Source organism: Mesitornis unicolor, unplaced genomic scaffold (assembly GCF_000695765.1).
Source record: "Mesitornis unicolor isolate BGI_N332 unplaced genomic scaffold, ASM69576v1 scaffold45250, whole genome shotgun sequence".
In the NCBI taxonomy this organism is placed as follows: Eukaryota; Metazoa; Chordata; class Aves; order Mesitornithiformes; family Mesitornithidae; genus Mesitornis; species Mesitornis unicolor.
In genome coordinates, this window is record NW_010158510.1 from 1 (window position 1) to 16,795 (window position 16,795).

The following is a 16,795-nucleotide window of genomic DNA, read 5'->3' on the forward strand; positions in this document are numbered from 1 at the left end:
TTCCAACTCCTAAATATTCTGTGATTCTGTGTGACACAGAAGTTTGCATGACACAATACTAAAAGCAAAATTTCTTTGGAAACTTACCCAAAAATTAAAATGAGACCAGGAAGTTGGAATATTTTTTATTGCTTACTTTACTAAATGGCCCCACCTTCTATGATTTTAAAATCATGTGAACTTATTTCAAAAAGTAAATTATCAGAGAAATAACTGTATTTGATGAAGTAGTTAATTAAACATGCTTACACACTTTCATCTGCTGAATAAAAACCTGAATAGAAATTCAGTTACTAATCAGTACATAACAGCAGCTTCATTTTAGAAGAAATTCCCAATAATAATTCAGTTTCACATTTTTTTTAAAGTAGTTCAGTTATTCAACTTATTAAAAGTAATGTTCTTTCTCTTCCTTTCATTGTGCAAGAATAATATTCAGAATTAAAAGCTACCTCTTGCGCAAAGAAGCTAACTGGCTTTGTTTCAGTAATGAATAAACTGTACAGGTAAAATCTCTATGAAGAACGTAAGTATCTGAACTAACTTATTAGTGTTATTTAAAATCTGAGGAGAGTAAAATAATACTATCGCAGATCCACTTAGGAAATCCTATCCACATAGGATTAGTTACAACTAAGCTAAGATGTTGTAGGACCAATATAGGGAATTTGAAAGAAAAATGCCTCATTATCCTTTATAGGAGTCAAGATTGAGCACTTCATACAATGGTTCAGTTCATCTACCCTGGGCCAGGAACAAAGGGAGTTATCTAAACTTATCAAGAAACATAAAATTTGGGCAGAAAAATACGGACAAAAGAATTATTGGTTTTTTCCATGCCCGCCTTCCCCCCCCTTTTTTAATATATGTAATGTAGAATAGATAAACACTTTAGAGAAGTCTCTGTCACTACACTTTTACACCAGTCTGAGGACCCAAGGCAGTGGTGGGGAAAAAAATATCAAAAAACCAAAGAATTTAGTAATAGACTTTTTTTTTTTTGCAGAAGGCCTGACTGTTGGACAGAGTGCTGCAACCAGGTGTGCACTCCAAGCAGGGAGAAAAATCATAGGGTTCCACTCTGAAAGCATTGAAGACTTGGTTTTTCCAGCTGAAAATGTAGTCTTCTGAGAGACTAGCTTATAGGTCAAAGAAGTAGCTTATTCTGAAATTATAACAGTTATGGATTCTTGAAAACTTGCAGAAAGCCAGCAGCTACAGCAAAAAAGTTGTTTTGGTTTTTTTTGGGGGGGGAAGAAAAAAAACTTTAAAAACGCACAAAACTATAGGAAAAAAATTATTTTAGTTTATTTTACTAGCCAAAGTCTAACAAGAGGTTATTGGACATGTTCTGAAGATGGTAGTATAACTTCAGAAATGGTGTACACAGAAAAGCATTTCTACTTCTAAACCACATTTTCCCCCCTAATTAGAAGTCTTTTAAACTTTGCTTTGAGGCTGAAAATTTCAAAGTCAGTTGGAATAACTGGAAATGCCAAAATTGCAGAACAAAACCATATCTCAGTAGACTGATAATTAATTTACTTCTTGATCACTAAACAGCATAAGAAGAATTCATTAATATGACATCCCTTTGTAGTTACCAGTCAATTTTATAATGAAGAGCTACATTAACTCCACCTCAATACACAACTATCAGCATAAAAATTACACCAGAATTCTGGGTTAAATCATCATCTCTAAGGTGAACTTCAGAGGAAGAAAACAGCAGAAAGAAGTAAGGTAAGTAACTCCTTTATAGTCAGTCAAGAGCGTAGGTCTTAAAGAACTAAGCATTTAAAATAAGAAATGTGTATAGTTTAACTAAGAAGAGACATAGCCTGAACGTCTGGCACTCACAAGAGTTCACTGCTGAGGAGATTTCTATGGTTTTCAAGAAACATAGAAAGTTATCTATGTTTCCAAGACAAGGAAGTACACTCCGCTTCAGCTGAATAATGACTGAATAATGAAGTTTCAGGTTGGACTGTTTAACAACCAATCCATTACAAGTCCAATTTGGGACCTGTACTAAGAAGGATGTAAGGAAAGAAACATACTATGCAGACCAAACCAAACTTCATTTAAGTGAAAGTTTCTTTAATAAAAAAATTGTTTTATGTTTTTGTTTTAGTAACATTCAGTTTAATATTGGCACTCTTCTGCCACACCAGACAACACTACTGTGAAGCGCACTTTTATGCTGTTTCTTCTCAACAACACAGAAGAATTTCAGGTGAAATTTTTCTCGGGTATTAAGAGTAAGAAAGCTGCTTGTGTAAGTACTTAAACACTCTTTTCTTCCTTTCATAAATTTCTTCAGCAGAAATTATGAAAACAAGAACAGCTTTTAATACCGTTTTCTAATGGAGCAGGCACAGATGACTCCAATCTGCTGTCATCTTGGTCATGACGCATGTGATTAGCAGCCAAACTGGCCCACTGTGATACCCAGCGTTTACTTGCAGAGGCAGTAGACCCTTCCTAAGGAAGAAAAAAAGCAGAAAATTTACAGCTGTTTGATAAAAAACATGTCCTCTTTCCAATTTCATCCTGAATAGACACTATTTTCCTGGAAGAAGTTGAAAAAGGAGTTTATTTCAATACATTTTAGAGTTACCAGCTCTACTATGGCAAGCAAAGCCAAAATCTATATAGTTGCAGAATCAGTACAGAATAAGTAGTATTTCCTAGCACAGTGAACTTTTAAACATCAGAACCTACACAAAATACATTAAGACATGTGCTTGTTTTAAAACTGGGTTATTTCAGTCCTCAGCTCAGAAGAGCAGGAAAAAAAATGGGGTGTGAGCGTGTGTGTGTGTTCAAAAAATTAAAAATGTGCTTCAGGAAGACAAGAAAGTGACATTTTACCAGTTTAGAAGACCCTCTTGTTCCGATGAAATACTGCATTTACTTCATTACAGAAAGAATACCTTAAGGACTAAAAGAGTAAAGTAACTTATGATGGAAAGGAAAGGAAGTTCAGATCATTTGTTTGGCCTAAACAAAAAAAAAAAAGCAAAGATTAGTTTTAAACCACCCTCCTGGGTAACAGTGAAGTCAATGTGATCAGTACCTGATCACGTTTTGCAGCTGACCTAGAAAGGAAATCAATTTACTTTCCTTTGAAACCTTGAAAATTTTTAAAATGCAAAAAAAGTAAATATAAAATTAAACCATCTTCTTATGTTGTGTCGTTATAGTATTGTAAGTATTTTTAAAAAACCCAAAACAAACCTGATTTCTAGATATAAAGTAATACTGCTGTTTTATCCAATATATTATAGTTTCTCTTGTTCACATCTCCAAAAAAAAGTCAACAGGCAACTGTCGATGGTATATACATGCACATGTGCGTGAACACATGGGACATACGCTATCAAAGGCTTTATAGAAGTTTTCCTAGTCTAATTTATTGGACTCAAAAGGCAAAGCACTGCAAATGACACAAGTCACTGCTCCACAGCTCCAAAGGAGTTACATAACCAAGGGCAAGTCAAATGAGAAATCGCAATTCAAGGTCAACAAAAGGGATAGGAAGGACAAGAAATACCAGTAACCTGTTTAACAAGGCAACCTGAAGGCCATTTCAAAGGTCAGCTGCAGCTCTGCTACCTGTTCAAATCTTGGCACTTGTATTCAAAATACCTACTGCCTTGGCCACTCTCAGATTCTAGTCTGAGACCAGGAACCAACTCTATAACTTTTATAAGGTTTATTCAGCAGAAATGGAATGGTGAACAATGTCACCCAGTGTATGATGACTTCTTTCAAATTAAAAGTTACTTAGGCATTTGAGAAGACTTGAATTTATGACCTTGAATTTCTCCTGATTGAGTGAATTACCCTAATTAATGCAAACAAGTGCAACATCACAAATCTCTTTCAGAATATTAAGTCAGAGATGCACCAAATCATTTGTTTGAACTATTAGACAAATTTCCACATTATGAACTCATTTCTAAGAATCAAAATGTAATAAAGTTCAAGTCTAATAGCAGCAAAGGAAGGCAATTAAATGTTTCTGTTATTTATGGGCATTTCTGAATACAGTGCAAGGGAAAGGGTGCCAGAAAATATTACAAAAACCTTATGCAAAAATATGCAGCATTTATGCATTGACAGCTGCTCCTGAAGTATCACTTTTCTTTCATATGCCTAAACTTTCTTTCTGCTATTTTCTGTCCATACTAGTGAACTCCCATCTTTAATAAAGCAATTAATAACAGCCAAATTCAAATATGATAGATGTCCCAATTAGCTTTGCTACAGAAAACTCCAACTAATTTCTTGTGTTCCACCTAACCCATTCCAGATACAGATACGATATGTAGCAGAAAGCTGAATTCCACTTCACAATAGACGAATATATTAAGACTTTGCAGATTAACTGTAGTAACACAACATGATAAATTACTTTTCTTTGAAAGTAATTACACTGCCAAAAAATGTTTTCTACATAGCAGGGGATGTAAATGCGTGTTTTGCCAACTCTCTCTATATAGCACAAACAACAAAGCAGTCTCTTTTGATAGTTTAAGCACATTGAAAAGGTGAAAGGTTTACAAAACATACATTTAAAAAGTCACATTCAGTTATCCTAATATTCTTCCTATAATCCATATCAATTTGCATCTTACAGGCTCTCAAATAAGCAATCCTTCATATCTTCTCCTGAATACCAGGAGGAATTCCCCAGTCTTTCAAAAAAGCTGAGTTTACGCAAGAGATATCAGCCTTTTAGCTTCATGTTAAACCTCCCTTCTCTTATGGTTACCACATATTCAAACTAAATTAGAGTAATAGATCTTCAGAAAAATTCTGTGGACTTCTTATTCAGCCTGAAGATTTAGTGCTTCAGGCTCTACACCTGAAAAAACCACACAGCACACACACAACACCTGGAAGCATCTCCAACACTTGGCATTTCAGAGCAAAATAATAATTTTTTAAACATAAATTTCTACAAGCGGAATTTAAAAAAAAAAGCACCTTTTCAGACACATACTTCAGTCATCTCATGTTGTAAGAACCATACTATGCCATCCTTTCATAAACTGAAGTGCCAACTTGAAAGGAGTTCTTTTAGTCCTTTCCCCTTCCACCTGCTTCATAAGCATATTCCTCCAGGCTTGATGATCTCTTTCCAGTTTTCTATACTCACTTTATTTATAGCCAATGTTTTCACATTTGTTCCTGGAAGAATACTGACGTCTATCTCAAACAGTTCTTTCTTTTTCCTTCTGTTCCATTTACTCTACTTACAGCAAAACCCAGCAATCATACCCATCTCAGCTACTACTTTGCCAGACTAAATGAATTGTTATCAGTCTCTGTTCTTGTAAGGTAAATCTCTATTCCCTTAATAAACTGAGCAGAGCTCTTTGTACTTTCTCGAGCCTGGTACTCACCCTTCTTAACCAAGTGGTAACAATTCTAGTGCCAGTATTTCAGAGGAAGTTTCACCAATGCTTCCTACCATGGTGACAACACATTTTCCAGAGTAGCTAAAGTTCATATTTGCCTTTTCACAGCCATATCACATTGGTGACACAATCATCCTGCGTTTCAGTACAACATCCAAGTTCAAACACAAAGCAAGTATCAAACTTCAGATTGAATGGTTTGCTTTACAGAAGGATAGGAAATAAGTGTAATTAGAGCAGAAAAACAAAAGGAAATACAGCCGCTAAATACATACAGCAGTTCTCCACTTCTACGAAGCAATACAGCAAATATTTACATGAATAGTTATTCAGTTTCAGAATGTCAGTGGTATTATTTATTTTATCTTCAGTGGGAAAGACATGAAATGGGCATTCAAAGCATGAAAAGGAACATTGTAGTGAATGGCACTGATGACCCTGCAGATGCAAAGCCAGGTTTCTAATTGTGCTGCAGTCTTAAAAATATTTTTTAAAATCCCCACAGACAAAAAAACCCTACAGGTATATCCTTCAGAAGCACATCAAAGGCAATGTTGATAAACTATGCAGATGACTTAAGAACTGTGGTTAGCATATCATAACTGGCCACTGAAAGTCAAATGGAAGCTGGATGGATAAACAATAGCTCAAATGTCTGAAGTATTTTTTATTAATCAAGCTCAGACAGTAATAAATAATAACAGCAGCAATAATAATATTCTCTTTGTTCTCTATCTTATTTAATTTTTGTTCTTAAATTACACTTACCTTGGTTGGCAAGTGGCAGCTTATAATATAGAAAATAAAAACATTTAAATATTTGAAATAAATGAATTTTGTATTTTTACTGCCTAATCTTTAATCAATTAAAAGGCAAGAATCAGTGCATGCAGGCTGAATCCAACTCTGTCAGACATTCACTCTGCTTTTTATTTAGTCTCATGACATACACCACACCAAAGTGCCAAAGTTTGTCGTATCAAAGGAAAATATGAGAATTTATTTATAAGAAAAGCAATTTTTAGGACCTTTCCAAGCACATTATTCATGATACTTCACAAGTCCTGTGAAGTTAAGATACTTAAGTTCAGAATAACCTTTCAACCCCAAAACAATTTTTACAAAATCATCATAATTTCCCAAGCCATCTTTACCATCTTCCTGAACTGAAATATCTTAAGATTTTCTTTTCTGCTTCTTCTATGGCAATCATGTTCTATATTTGCCTCATTCTGTTAAATCTTTAGGTACAACTGTGATGGACAGCTGGAACACGGTTCACCCACAATCTGAGTGGATACAAGCCTGGAACACTGAACTACCTGAGGTTACCTGGCTATTTAGCCAAGATGTTAAATGAAGTTTAACAACTGCAGCTCAGGAAGGCAGTAAGTCTTCCAAAAACCACAAACAGAAAAGTTTGTATATAATGAGAACATGATACCCATGTACTTTGCAAATCAAACACATTTGCCTCTCCCCTTCCTAATGGTAAAACAAACTGACCATAAGTTTTGGTAATAAGACTTCAAATGCTACAATCTTCTCTAAATAGTTATTGTCATGACTGCTTTCTCATGATGATATTACAAAATACACCTCTTTTTCTGAATTAGCTTCTCTTTTATGTCTAAGTACGTATCAACCAACTTGTATTTTTAACTTTCTCTGATAAGCTTTTATCCATCTTCATCTGTCCTCATCTCTTCTCACACAATTCTTGCTATATCCACATTGGCTATGTCAGTTTTACCTAATGAAAAATATTTGTTCTTCCCCTGTCATGCCTCCTAATAATCTTGCAAATGAAGACTATGCCAAATAACTCATTCCCTTCCCAATACACAAAGACCTTTTTATTTAGCAAAGAATCCACACTAATAAAAAGACATAATTTCAACCTAAAATCAAAGTGAGTTTTCGTATGCCATAGCCAAGGATTCTTAAACCTGTTCTATGATTGCAGAAGTCTCAGTCTTCTAAAATCAAACCCTGTTATTTGCAAAACATGACACCTGGAATACTCAATTATGGTCATAAAATAAATAATATATTATTCTGCCGCTTATGTAATTATAGAAATGAAAAAATACCAATAATTTTAGTAATGTTGAAAACTGATATGGCACAAAAGAGCTGAATGCTGCAAAAGGTATGAAAAAGAGAGAGAAAGACTGTGGTTATAGATCCATCCATGCAAAGAAGCAAGGGGAAAGGCAAAGTCTGTCAAATTCTTCCATACGAATGCCCTTGCTGTATGGCCATAATTTACTCAAAGCAGTAACCTCAGAGAAACTACTCAAAGATATGAATCTAGAAACAGTAACATACTTAGTGTATCAAGACTGCACAGCAGCTAAAATGCAACCATGAGAAAGCACATCTTCTCTAAGAGAAACAAATTCCTAGATAGTAAAACAGAAGTACTTGCATGGCAGTACTTGCATCAAAAAGTCATACTTTAAGCTCTTGGCATATTCCAGAAAATTTGCTTATTTATAAAGTTTGTTAATTACAGGATCACAGTTTGCCATGGCAAGAAGAAGTGTGGTGTGCTTTGTTACTGTTACCAGATTAATCCTGCTCCAGTGTGGGCCCGTTCTGTTCCCAACATATTTCAAGTTCTAGTTTATCCATCACGATGATACTGAATGATTCTCAAGATTTTAATATGAAATGTGATTCACATCTAGCTTGTGTCCATATTCTGACTTTATATATATGAAGAACAGGCATTTTCGTTTGCCTAATCTTTTACCAACTGCTTAAATTATACTGCTTCTGAGACAACTAACATAAATGACGTCTTATGAGTGGCATTTCACTTGAGAACTCAAGCTGTGAATGTAAAATCCTGAAGTTCTCTGGCTTCAGAAAAAAAACCTGAATGACCTTAATGATTCTGTACGTATTATCCATCAGTTTTTTCCTTGCTGACGTAGTATTGCACATTAAATGCATACACCCAATTTCTGAATTTTAATACAGTTACTTGCTTTGGGCTATAAAGCATAAAGAGCTTTTCCTTGGTTCTGCCGCATAACTTACATGAAGTGTATATATAGTGTATGTATCATGTTGCAAGGAAGCTCCTGCCACATTTCCAGTACATTGGTGTTAGTGCACATAGAAAAGCAGCAAAGTTTAAAACACCTCCACAATGTAATGTACCTATTTCTGACAGGTAATGCAATAAAGGCCTAAGAAAAATAAAATACTTATAGATCTAAGCTAAAATTTTCTAGGCAAGGTTTTGTTTGCTGTTTAACACTTACTGGTCAGTTATTAGTGCTCTCTCTTATTGGAAGAAAAAAGATGACCATCAAAAATTAAATTCTACCTCTGTGTCAAGAAATCCAGTTGTACTCAGTGGTCTTTTTTCTTCCAGCACTACTGTAGCAGAATTTATAGCCCAATCTTTTACTAAATCTTTCTGGTTCTCGTTGATAACAGGCCTATTATAATCCTGGCTGTCATCCACTCCAAACACCTGAAAATGAAACAAACCATTACATACATTAACCCAATTCCATCCTGATACAATGTTCAATGTTAATGGATGGATGGTGGCATGCTGGAGAGTGAGCTTAAATAGTTTTTACTGTATTATGCTTATCTGTCATCTTGGTGAAATCTACAAAATAAATAGAAGAAATGACTACACCAATTTAAAAAGGAGCAGAAGTCTATGTCAGCACTGTGAAAATTCAAAGAACTTCTAGTTGGAATGGTCAGACATGAAAAAATGACACTTTGATGAAAAAACCAAAAGGAAAAGCCAAAGTAATTATGAAAACCATCTTACAGTCCATTTCCCAATTAAGGAAAAAACCAATCACTGAAACCATCAAATTTTCAGATTTTGCCATTATCTAGAGAAAACAAGAAATACAAATGCTTACATCTGCTACTAACATGCTTATTGAATTATTTCTCTAAAACAAAACAAAGCAAAAATTTCAGTTTTCCATTTGTCAGGGACTTTGCAGATGATGTTAGAAGTCCTCCAGGTCTCACAAGCCATGTAGACTCATCTCATTCCAGATGCCACTTGCCACAGTTGTTTCACTACACTGTGGATAGTATTTTGTAATCTTGGAAACATATAATTTATAAAATACACAAGTTTCTGCCTAAGAAACGATAAAGTCACTACTAAGGATTTGGACATTAAAAAAAATTACAGAATAAAAATGGAAAAACTCCACAGACATTAAAATTGGCAGCTAAAAAGAAACTGCAACATCAAAAACTGTTTTATCTTAGAGAAAGATAAAGAAAAGGAAAGAAGGAAATGACCTTCACAGATGTTATAATTCTGTAAAACAAATTACTAGTGCAAAAGAGAAAAAGATATACAGAATTATTTCTCCCCTCCTGAACTGTTTTGTAATTCAGTTTTGCACAGTAAAGGTAGAGGATCAGTTTATTAAAATTCTGAATATTCATGTATTTAAAATGGATTCACCACTAGATGGCCACAAACCGTAATTTTTTAGACGCAGATTAAAAAAAAATAAAAAAATAAAACGAAACAACAAAGTGCCCTGTCATTCAACTCCTGCTTATGCTCTTCTAAATGTCCAGAAAGTTGTTGTGGCATTCACACATTTATAACTGAGGAAGCTCTTACAAATGCATTGGATCCGTATTTTGCTTTTGTGCAAAAAGCCTGCTTTCTGCAGTTGTAAAATTCAGGAAACAGTCCCTAATTTTCAATTAATACATAAAACAAGTCTAGATACACCTATGCAGCAGTTGCTTAAGAGTATTTAATAAATACTTATTTTCTTTAAAAAAGTGCGATAGAGCCTAAGTTTTCTCTTTAATGATATACTTTTGATTTGTACATTGTAGCAATTTTTGAAGATACAAATCAGTTATCATCCACTGCCTTTCTCTGAATATATCACTATTCTGCAGCCACATCTTCCCTTATTTAATGTAGTTCCATTGTACTAAGTTTTATGTGTTCTTCTATGTGAAAGGAAACTCTGATTTTATCGCAAAATCACCTGAAGGAAAACACTTTCCTATCTAACCAGGACTACAGGAGTAAACTGTTGCCTGCAACTTGCTTCATGTTATCTGGTGGCACATTCACTTACCATGGCAAATTTCTTTACTCGTATCACAAAGAGCAGCACCTAAGGCAGCTCCCTTTCAGTCTTATCTTTTCTAGCACTCAAGTCCTATTTAAGCAAATTTTGCTATTCTTCTATTACTGAGATTACTGCAAAACTACATTTGAATATTGCTTATTTTTTCTGTAAAAGTTAATACAGGTAGCAATAAGATCCAAGTAATACATTTACCTCCTAATAATACTGCTAATGATCCCTCTGTATAAATATGGTGGTGATAACACAGGCCAGAAAAGATAAGCATAATATTTGGGGACACTATTATTAGAAAGAAAGGGAAAGGATCTTCTTCAATAAATGTGTATTTTTGCACTATGCATTCATTCTACATCCTGGAGGATTGGTATGGGCGTGCACCTGCCCTGTCAAAGCTCCACCTGTTACACAACTGCAAAGCTCCTTCCTCCTCTCAGCAAGAAAGAAGAGATTTCATGCAAGTGTGACGTAGCCCAAAGACTATATTTCAGAATTGCGATATAGAAAACCCTTTGAAAACAAAGCCATTAATACATAATCAAGACTTTAAATATGAAAACTATGCAAAAGATGATTCAAAATCATTTACGGGAAGCCTACGAGATGAGATAACCAAACAACAAAAATCCTGAGGAAATGCTGATGACACCTATTGCTGCATCTATTACCTATTTATACAAAGAGACTGAAGTTTCTTTCAGTAAAGCTTCTGTATGTCAGAAGCAGCAGTTAGAGCTTTAAACAGAAGCAGCTACCATCTGTACTTTGATTAACTGTGTTTTGGGGAAGAAAAATATGTAGCCAGGTTCAGACGCAGTGAGCTTTTTGAAAAAATGAGAAAAAATGCCTTTTTAAATTTTATTTTTGATAAAGGAAGTAAAGGGAGTCTGTGTATTCACATTTATGACTTCAAGAACTTTCCGAACAAACTCAAATGGCACATATCCAGCACACAGCTGTCAATGAAAAAAAGAATTTTCCCAAATCTTTCACACTTTTTATAATGCTGTAAACAATGAGGACTTTAACAAAATTTTGACAAAGGCTGGACCCTGGAGTTCCCTTCCAACCTGGTATTCTGTGATTCTATGCAAATCATGATCTTGCATTTTTGGAGAAAGTCTGGGGTATTGTGAGCAATTTGTTTATTTTTTAACTTAAGTAGCTGTATGTATCTGAAAGAAAACAAGTCATAGAAATATTTTTTAAAAAAACACAAGATATTATAGCTGGCTTTTTAAACAGATGTAATTTAAAAATGAAACTACCACAGAAAGCAATTCCTAAGCTAACAGTTTCCTATAAGCAATAATGCTAAAAAGTTAAACTTTTCTGCCCTGGTCTGTCCTATTATTGTTTATTTTTATGAAATGAGATTTTAGCTGAAAGACTAGATTATTTCATCCTGAATGATTCAAGTTTCATAAAGTTACAAAACAAAAAACAGAATAATAATTTTCACAGAATCCCTGAAATCTGACTGACGGGGGGGAAAAAAATCTAAGCACTAAACCAACCTGCACCATTACATGGGGCTCCTGCAGGGTCTCCACCACATGGCTGTAATAGTGGAACTGTCGGAAACATTGCATAAAATGTGGTGGTGGTGTTTAAAAATAACTACCTTATTGTTATTTCATGCTTCATAACTTCCATTGCAAATCAGGATGCTTTGAACGGCAAGGGAATGACAAAAACAACACTGCTGTAGAAAGTCAAGCCCCATTTATGAGATGTGACATAATTTTGTTTAACCTTCACTCCAGCTGACCTCTTAAGCAAACAGATTAACAGGTGATTGACAAACTGCATCCAGTTTTGGTCCCCTAGTACATGAGGGACTTTGTCTAACTGGAGGGAGCTCAGTACTGGAGCACTTTCTCTGTGGGGATAGTCTGGGGAAGCTGGATCTGCTCAGCTTGGAGAAGGCAACGCTTTGGGGTGCCTAACTGCAGCCTGCCATACCTATGGGCAGCATATCAAGATGACAGGCAGGCTCTTCACAATGGAGCACGGCAGGAGGGCAAGGGATAACTCATGTGAGTTGAAACAAGATAGGTTTGGACAGGATATAAAGAAAAGCTTTTTCACACTGAGGACAGTCAAGCAAGGTTGTCCAGTCTGTCCTTGTAGAGTGTGAAGACCCAAAGTCCTGGGCACCCTGTCTGACCCCAGAGCTGGCCCTGCTCTGAGCTGGGGGTTGGACTGGAGACCTCCTAAGGTCCTTTCCAGCTTACATGATAATATGACACTTAGTCCCAAAGCATCATGATGTTACTTGCTGGAATGCAAAGTACAGAGGCAAACTACAAAATTACTGACAGCAAAACAATTCCACCTTGATGTAGAAATTAATAAATTCCATCTCTTTATCCCAGCAACAGTTTTTCCAATATTGTAACTGAGAATGTAACTTTATCTACAGAAAACACTAATTAAAAAAATTCTTTATCCAATAACAAACAGGAATTAACACAATTTACATAATGCAACACACACAAGATTCAATCATTTAAAGAAGTACTGGCATATTTTTGGAGACAGCATGAGTTACAGGACCAAGCCTGAGCACATGCCCTGTCCTCTTCTGCAAGGGCTAATTTTGTCAAAAGCAGAGTAATCTGTTTTGGCAGTCCACGTGCATGTCTCTGTGAAAACAGTTCATGACTCAGGGCACACCTGCTTGTCACAATGGCTGAAACACAGCTTGAACTCAAGCTAGCTTCTTTTGGTAATTTTGAGCTTCTCAAGTTTCCCCAACAATCGTACTGCTGTAGTCATAACATAAAGGATATGTAGTAACTATTCATAAGATTAACAGAAAACCAACAAATAAATAATAAGGATTCTAGTTGCCAGAGGGCTATAACTAGGAACCTAGCCATTAATGACGGCATTTGTAAACTGAAAGTATTAGAATAATTGATAATAATTAGATTCTAACAACAGTTACAGTGACAATCTGGAGACACCTTTGAAAAGGAAGACGACTTAAATTCATTTCAGTGCAAGTAATCTGTATACAAGGAGCAGAACAAAATTCAAAGACAAGAAGGGATATTCAAAGAACTTGGGAAAAGGGAATTCAAAAATTAGTGGTTAAAAACGTAAGCTAAATCAAAGCGGAGCACAGGTAAGGCACAAGGGGTTGTACGGTAGACTGCATTAAAGACAGGGCCATGGCAAAATAAAACAAGAAGCAAGTGATTAAATTTGAAATAAGGTATTTGCCATTATAAAGTGATGGGAACGTAAATTATAATAGCAATTATACTTCATAACTTTTTAGGGGAAAAGAAGATGAAGAGTATATTTGATTGTCAGTGATGTCAAATAAAAGTAAATTTCAGAAACTAAGCTGTGAACTGATACAGTCAGACCAGCAAGAAAAGGGAAAAAAAAAACAGGGAAGAGACATGAATTTGGAAACACATGCAAGATTTGGACAGAGTTTGGATGCATTAAGCAAGAAGAAGAAAGTGTAAATAAGCCACACTCAGAGGATGCTTGATTGACGGGAACAGAGGATTCCAGAGAGCAGGGAGAAGGAAGCAGCTTCAGATCCATATTACAGATCATCCTGGCAATGCTGCGCTTTATGTTCAGACTGAGCTCCTCATAATTCTTCCCAAGAAGGTAGTCCAGACATTCATTATATACAGTAAATCGGTTGTTAAAGGTCAGAGTTACTGAGCAGATAGAAAAGATAAAAGGCAAACATTTTCTTCCCACCTTTAAGAACTGTGATGAGCCAGCGCACAATGCCTAATCGCTACTGCATGAACTGTGTTTAACCAAGTTGCTTCTGAGAAGTACAATTTTAATAGATTTTGCTTGTTCTTGGCAGCTTTCCCAGGCAAAGAGACTGTGTTCTGGGCAGGGTGTATCTCATGAATAGCCATGGATCTTCACAGAAGCTGTTTATGTCATTTTAACTATATACTGAAGATACAGAATCACACGCAAGACACTGTGGCATAAAAAAGTTACGTAAGCAAATAAAAAGCATAAACATGCCAACTCTAATAAGTTCCTTTTACCAGACACCAGTTACCTATTTACATGCATACATATTTTGTACCAGTTTGCTACAGCGAAGAATTTCTAACTCAAAAGGAAACTAAGTTTAGAGACTGTCATACTTCTCCCTTCAGAAGAAAAAAAGATTACAAACATCCTCTGAACACCTGACAAAATTTATATGGTCAGATGATTTGATAGGCTTCAACTGTTCTACTGCTTTTTCAGCACAGTATTCATAAAATACAGTCATTCTGCAATCAAGGCACTCTGTGGGCATTCTTTCTAGAACAAATCGCTGAAGCAATGGCAAAGGCAAACAAACCCAGAGGGTGTGAAGACAGAAGTCCTGAAAGTCATTTTCTAAAAAGAGGGATATCATCACCGTTTTGGTTCCTTAAACAGTCATTGAAACACACCAAGATTTTTCTTCCTCCTAACTTACTCTCTTGCTCATTGATTCTTTACAGGAATTTTGTAACTCAATTCTGCAAAAATTTGCCAAGAGGAGTTTCATAACGTGTATGTTAACTCCACAACAATCAGTTATAATAAGATGTAGGTTAAGTATTGTAATGAAAAAACATTCCCCCCGCCCTACTTCACTTGCACTTTAAATATGTTTTCGAATTAACATAGTTTTAATAAAAGAACATACATTTTCTAATAAACCTTGCAGATCTTAAAAAAAATGTTTTGATTTGGTATCTATCTCCATGTTTTAAAATCAATCCTTGCTCTGCATTGCACACTACAATTAATGGAAAACATCTGAATTAGTCTATACTTCTCACTGAACAGACATATACAAATGTAGCAATGTAATGCAATATCTACTTAAGATTTTGTCACTCTTACTTTCAAAATATTTAGCATAACATTAACTTGTCAGTCCACAACTCTTAATTTGGCAGTTGTTTTATGCTTAATACAATTTTCACACTATCTGCAAGATAAAACTTTTAAGGTTTGCAACAGAGAAGACAAGATCTGGTAAACAAGCTTTATGAACGCCTAAAGTAACAACACCACCACCACCACTCAAAAGTACACAGTCCTTGAAGTACACTTTAGCCAGTAACATAATAGGGTATGACCAGACATACCCTGGGGGCAAAAAGAGGAAGGAGATTCCATTTTATTATAATTGCCTTTCAGAACAGATTCCCATTCATACACATACTCACAGAGAAATTAAAAAAAAAGTCAAACCAAACTGAAATATAACTATCACTGTAGCAGAAAGATGTAGAACATGAAAATGGAAACCCCTGTGTCTATATGACCACCAACACAGCTTTCCCTCCAAAATTATTAGGTATTCCAAATTTTTCAAGAGGAAAAAAGAGTCTCTTTCAGGACTGTGTCAATAGAACAATATTTTATGTATATACTTTGCATGGTATATAACCAAGTAAAATTAAAGATGACAGTGTGTATCAAAACCAAGTTTGTTACTATTATGGCCTACGTCTATAAACAAAGATTAAAATATGAGCTTTGCACTGAAAACAAAATCATTAAATGGTTACAATAGTTCTTTTTGAAGATGGCAGAAGGATGGACTCAGGTTTGATTTTGGTCTTTTTTTCAAGTTTTACTTCTGGTTGGGAATCAGTATGTTGATCTAAAATAAGTTTGGTGATGAAAAAAATCAATTACTTATCAGGAAATTTAAATGAGTACCACATAATTGAAGAAAACAATTTTGGGACCAAAGAAAACTTTATCTAAGCCCATTATTTTTAGATGCATATGAGCTGCTATAACATTCTAGATTCCCTAGAATACAGCCTCTGTTCTGTCCTTTCCCTTCCTTTCCCACATGTGCATAGAAGAGTTTAGGTCTGCTATAGTAAGTTCCACGAAGTACTTCAATTCAGAAATACCCTGAAATGAAACTGGCTGAAGAAAGAAAACATCAAAAAAAAACTTACACAAAACAAATAAAGAAGGAAGCCCCAAGAAAACCCCTGAAGAGCTTGCGGATTGAGTTGCTTTTTATTTGTCATAGCCTCACAATATTTAATATACCAAACACATCCAGAATTATTTGCCCATTCATTTATTAAATTTTATTACTTGCAGTATGTTGCTTTATTGAAAAAAGGAAACATTAGCCTGATAATTGCAGTCTTTTTATCTCAACAAAAAGGAAGATGAACTGCAGAAACATAATTTTTAATTTCTTCATCCACTGACAGACTTACCTTTTCTGTGGCCTAG

General features: G+C 35.1%; 1 protein-coding gene across 1 annotated transcript in view; it reads right to left on the bottom strand.

The window, feature by feature from the left end:
• Positions 1-2,357: 2,357 nt before the first annotated feature.
• LOC104539991 (centrosomal protein of 170 kDa-like) overlaps positions 2,358-16,795 on the bottom strand; it is a gene marked incomplete at its 3' end in the record, with an annotated part of 42,412 nt that continues 27,974 nt past the window's right edge. Inside the window, exons 9-10 of the mRNA XM_010183678.1 lie at positions 8,770-8,919; positions 2,358-2,484 (exon numbers count right to left, since the gene is read on the bottom strand). Coding sequence (XP_010181980.1) covers positions 2,358-2,484; positions 8,770-8,919 — 277 coding nt within the window. The remainder of the gene's footprint in view (positions 2,485-8,769; positions 8,920-16,795) is intronic.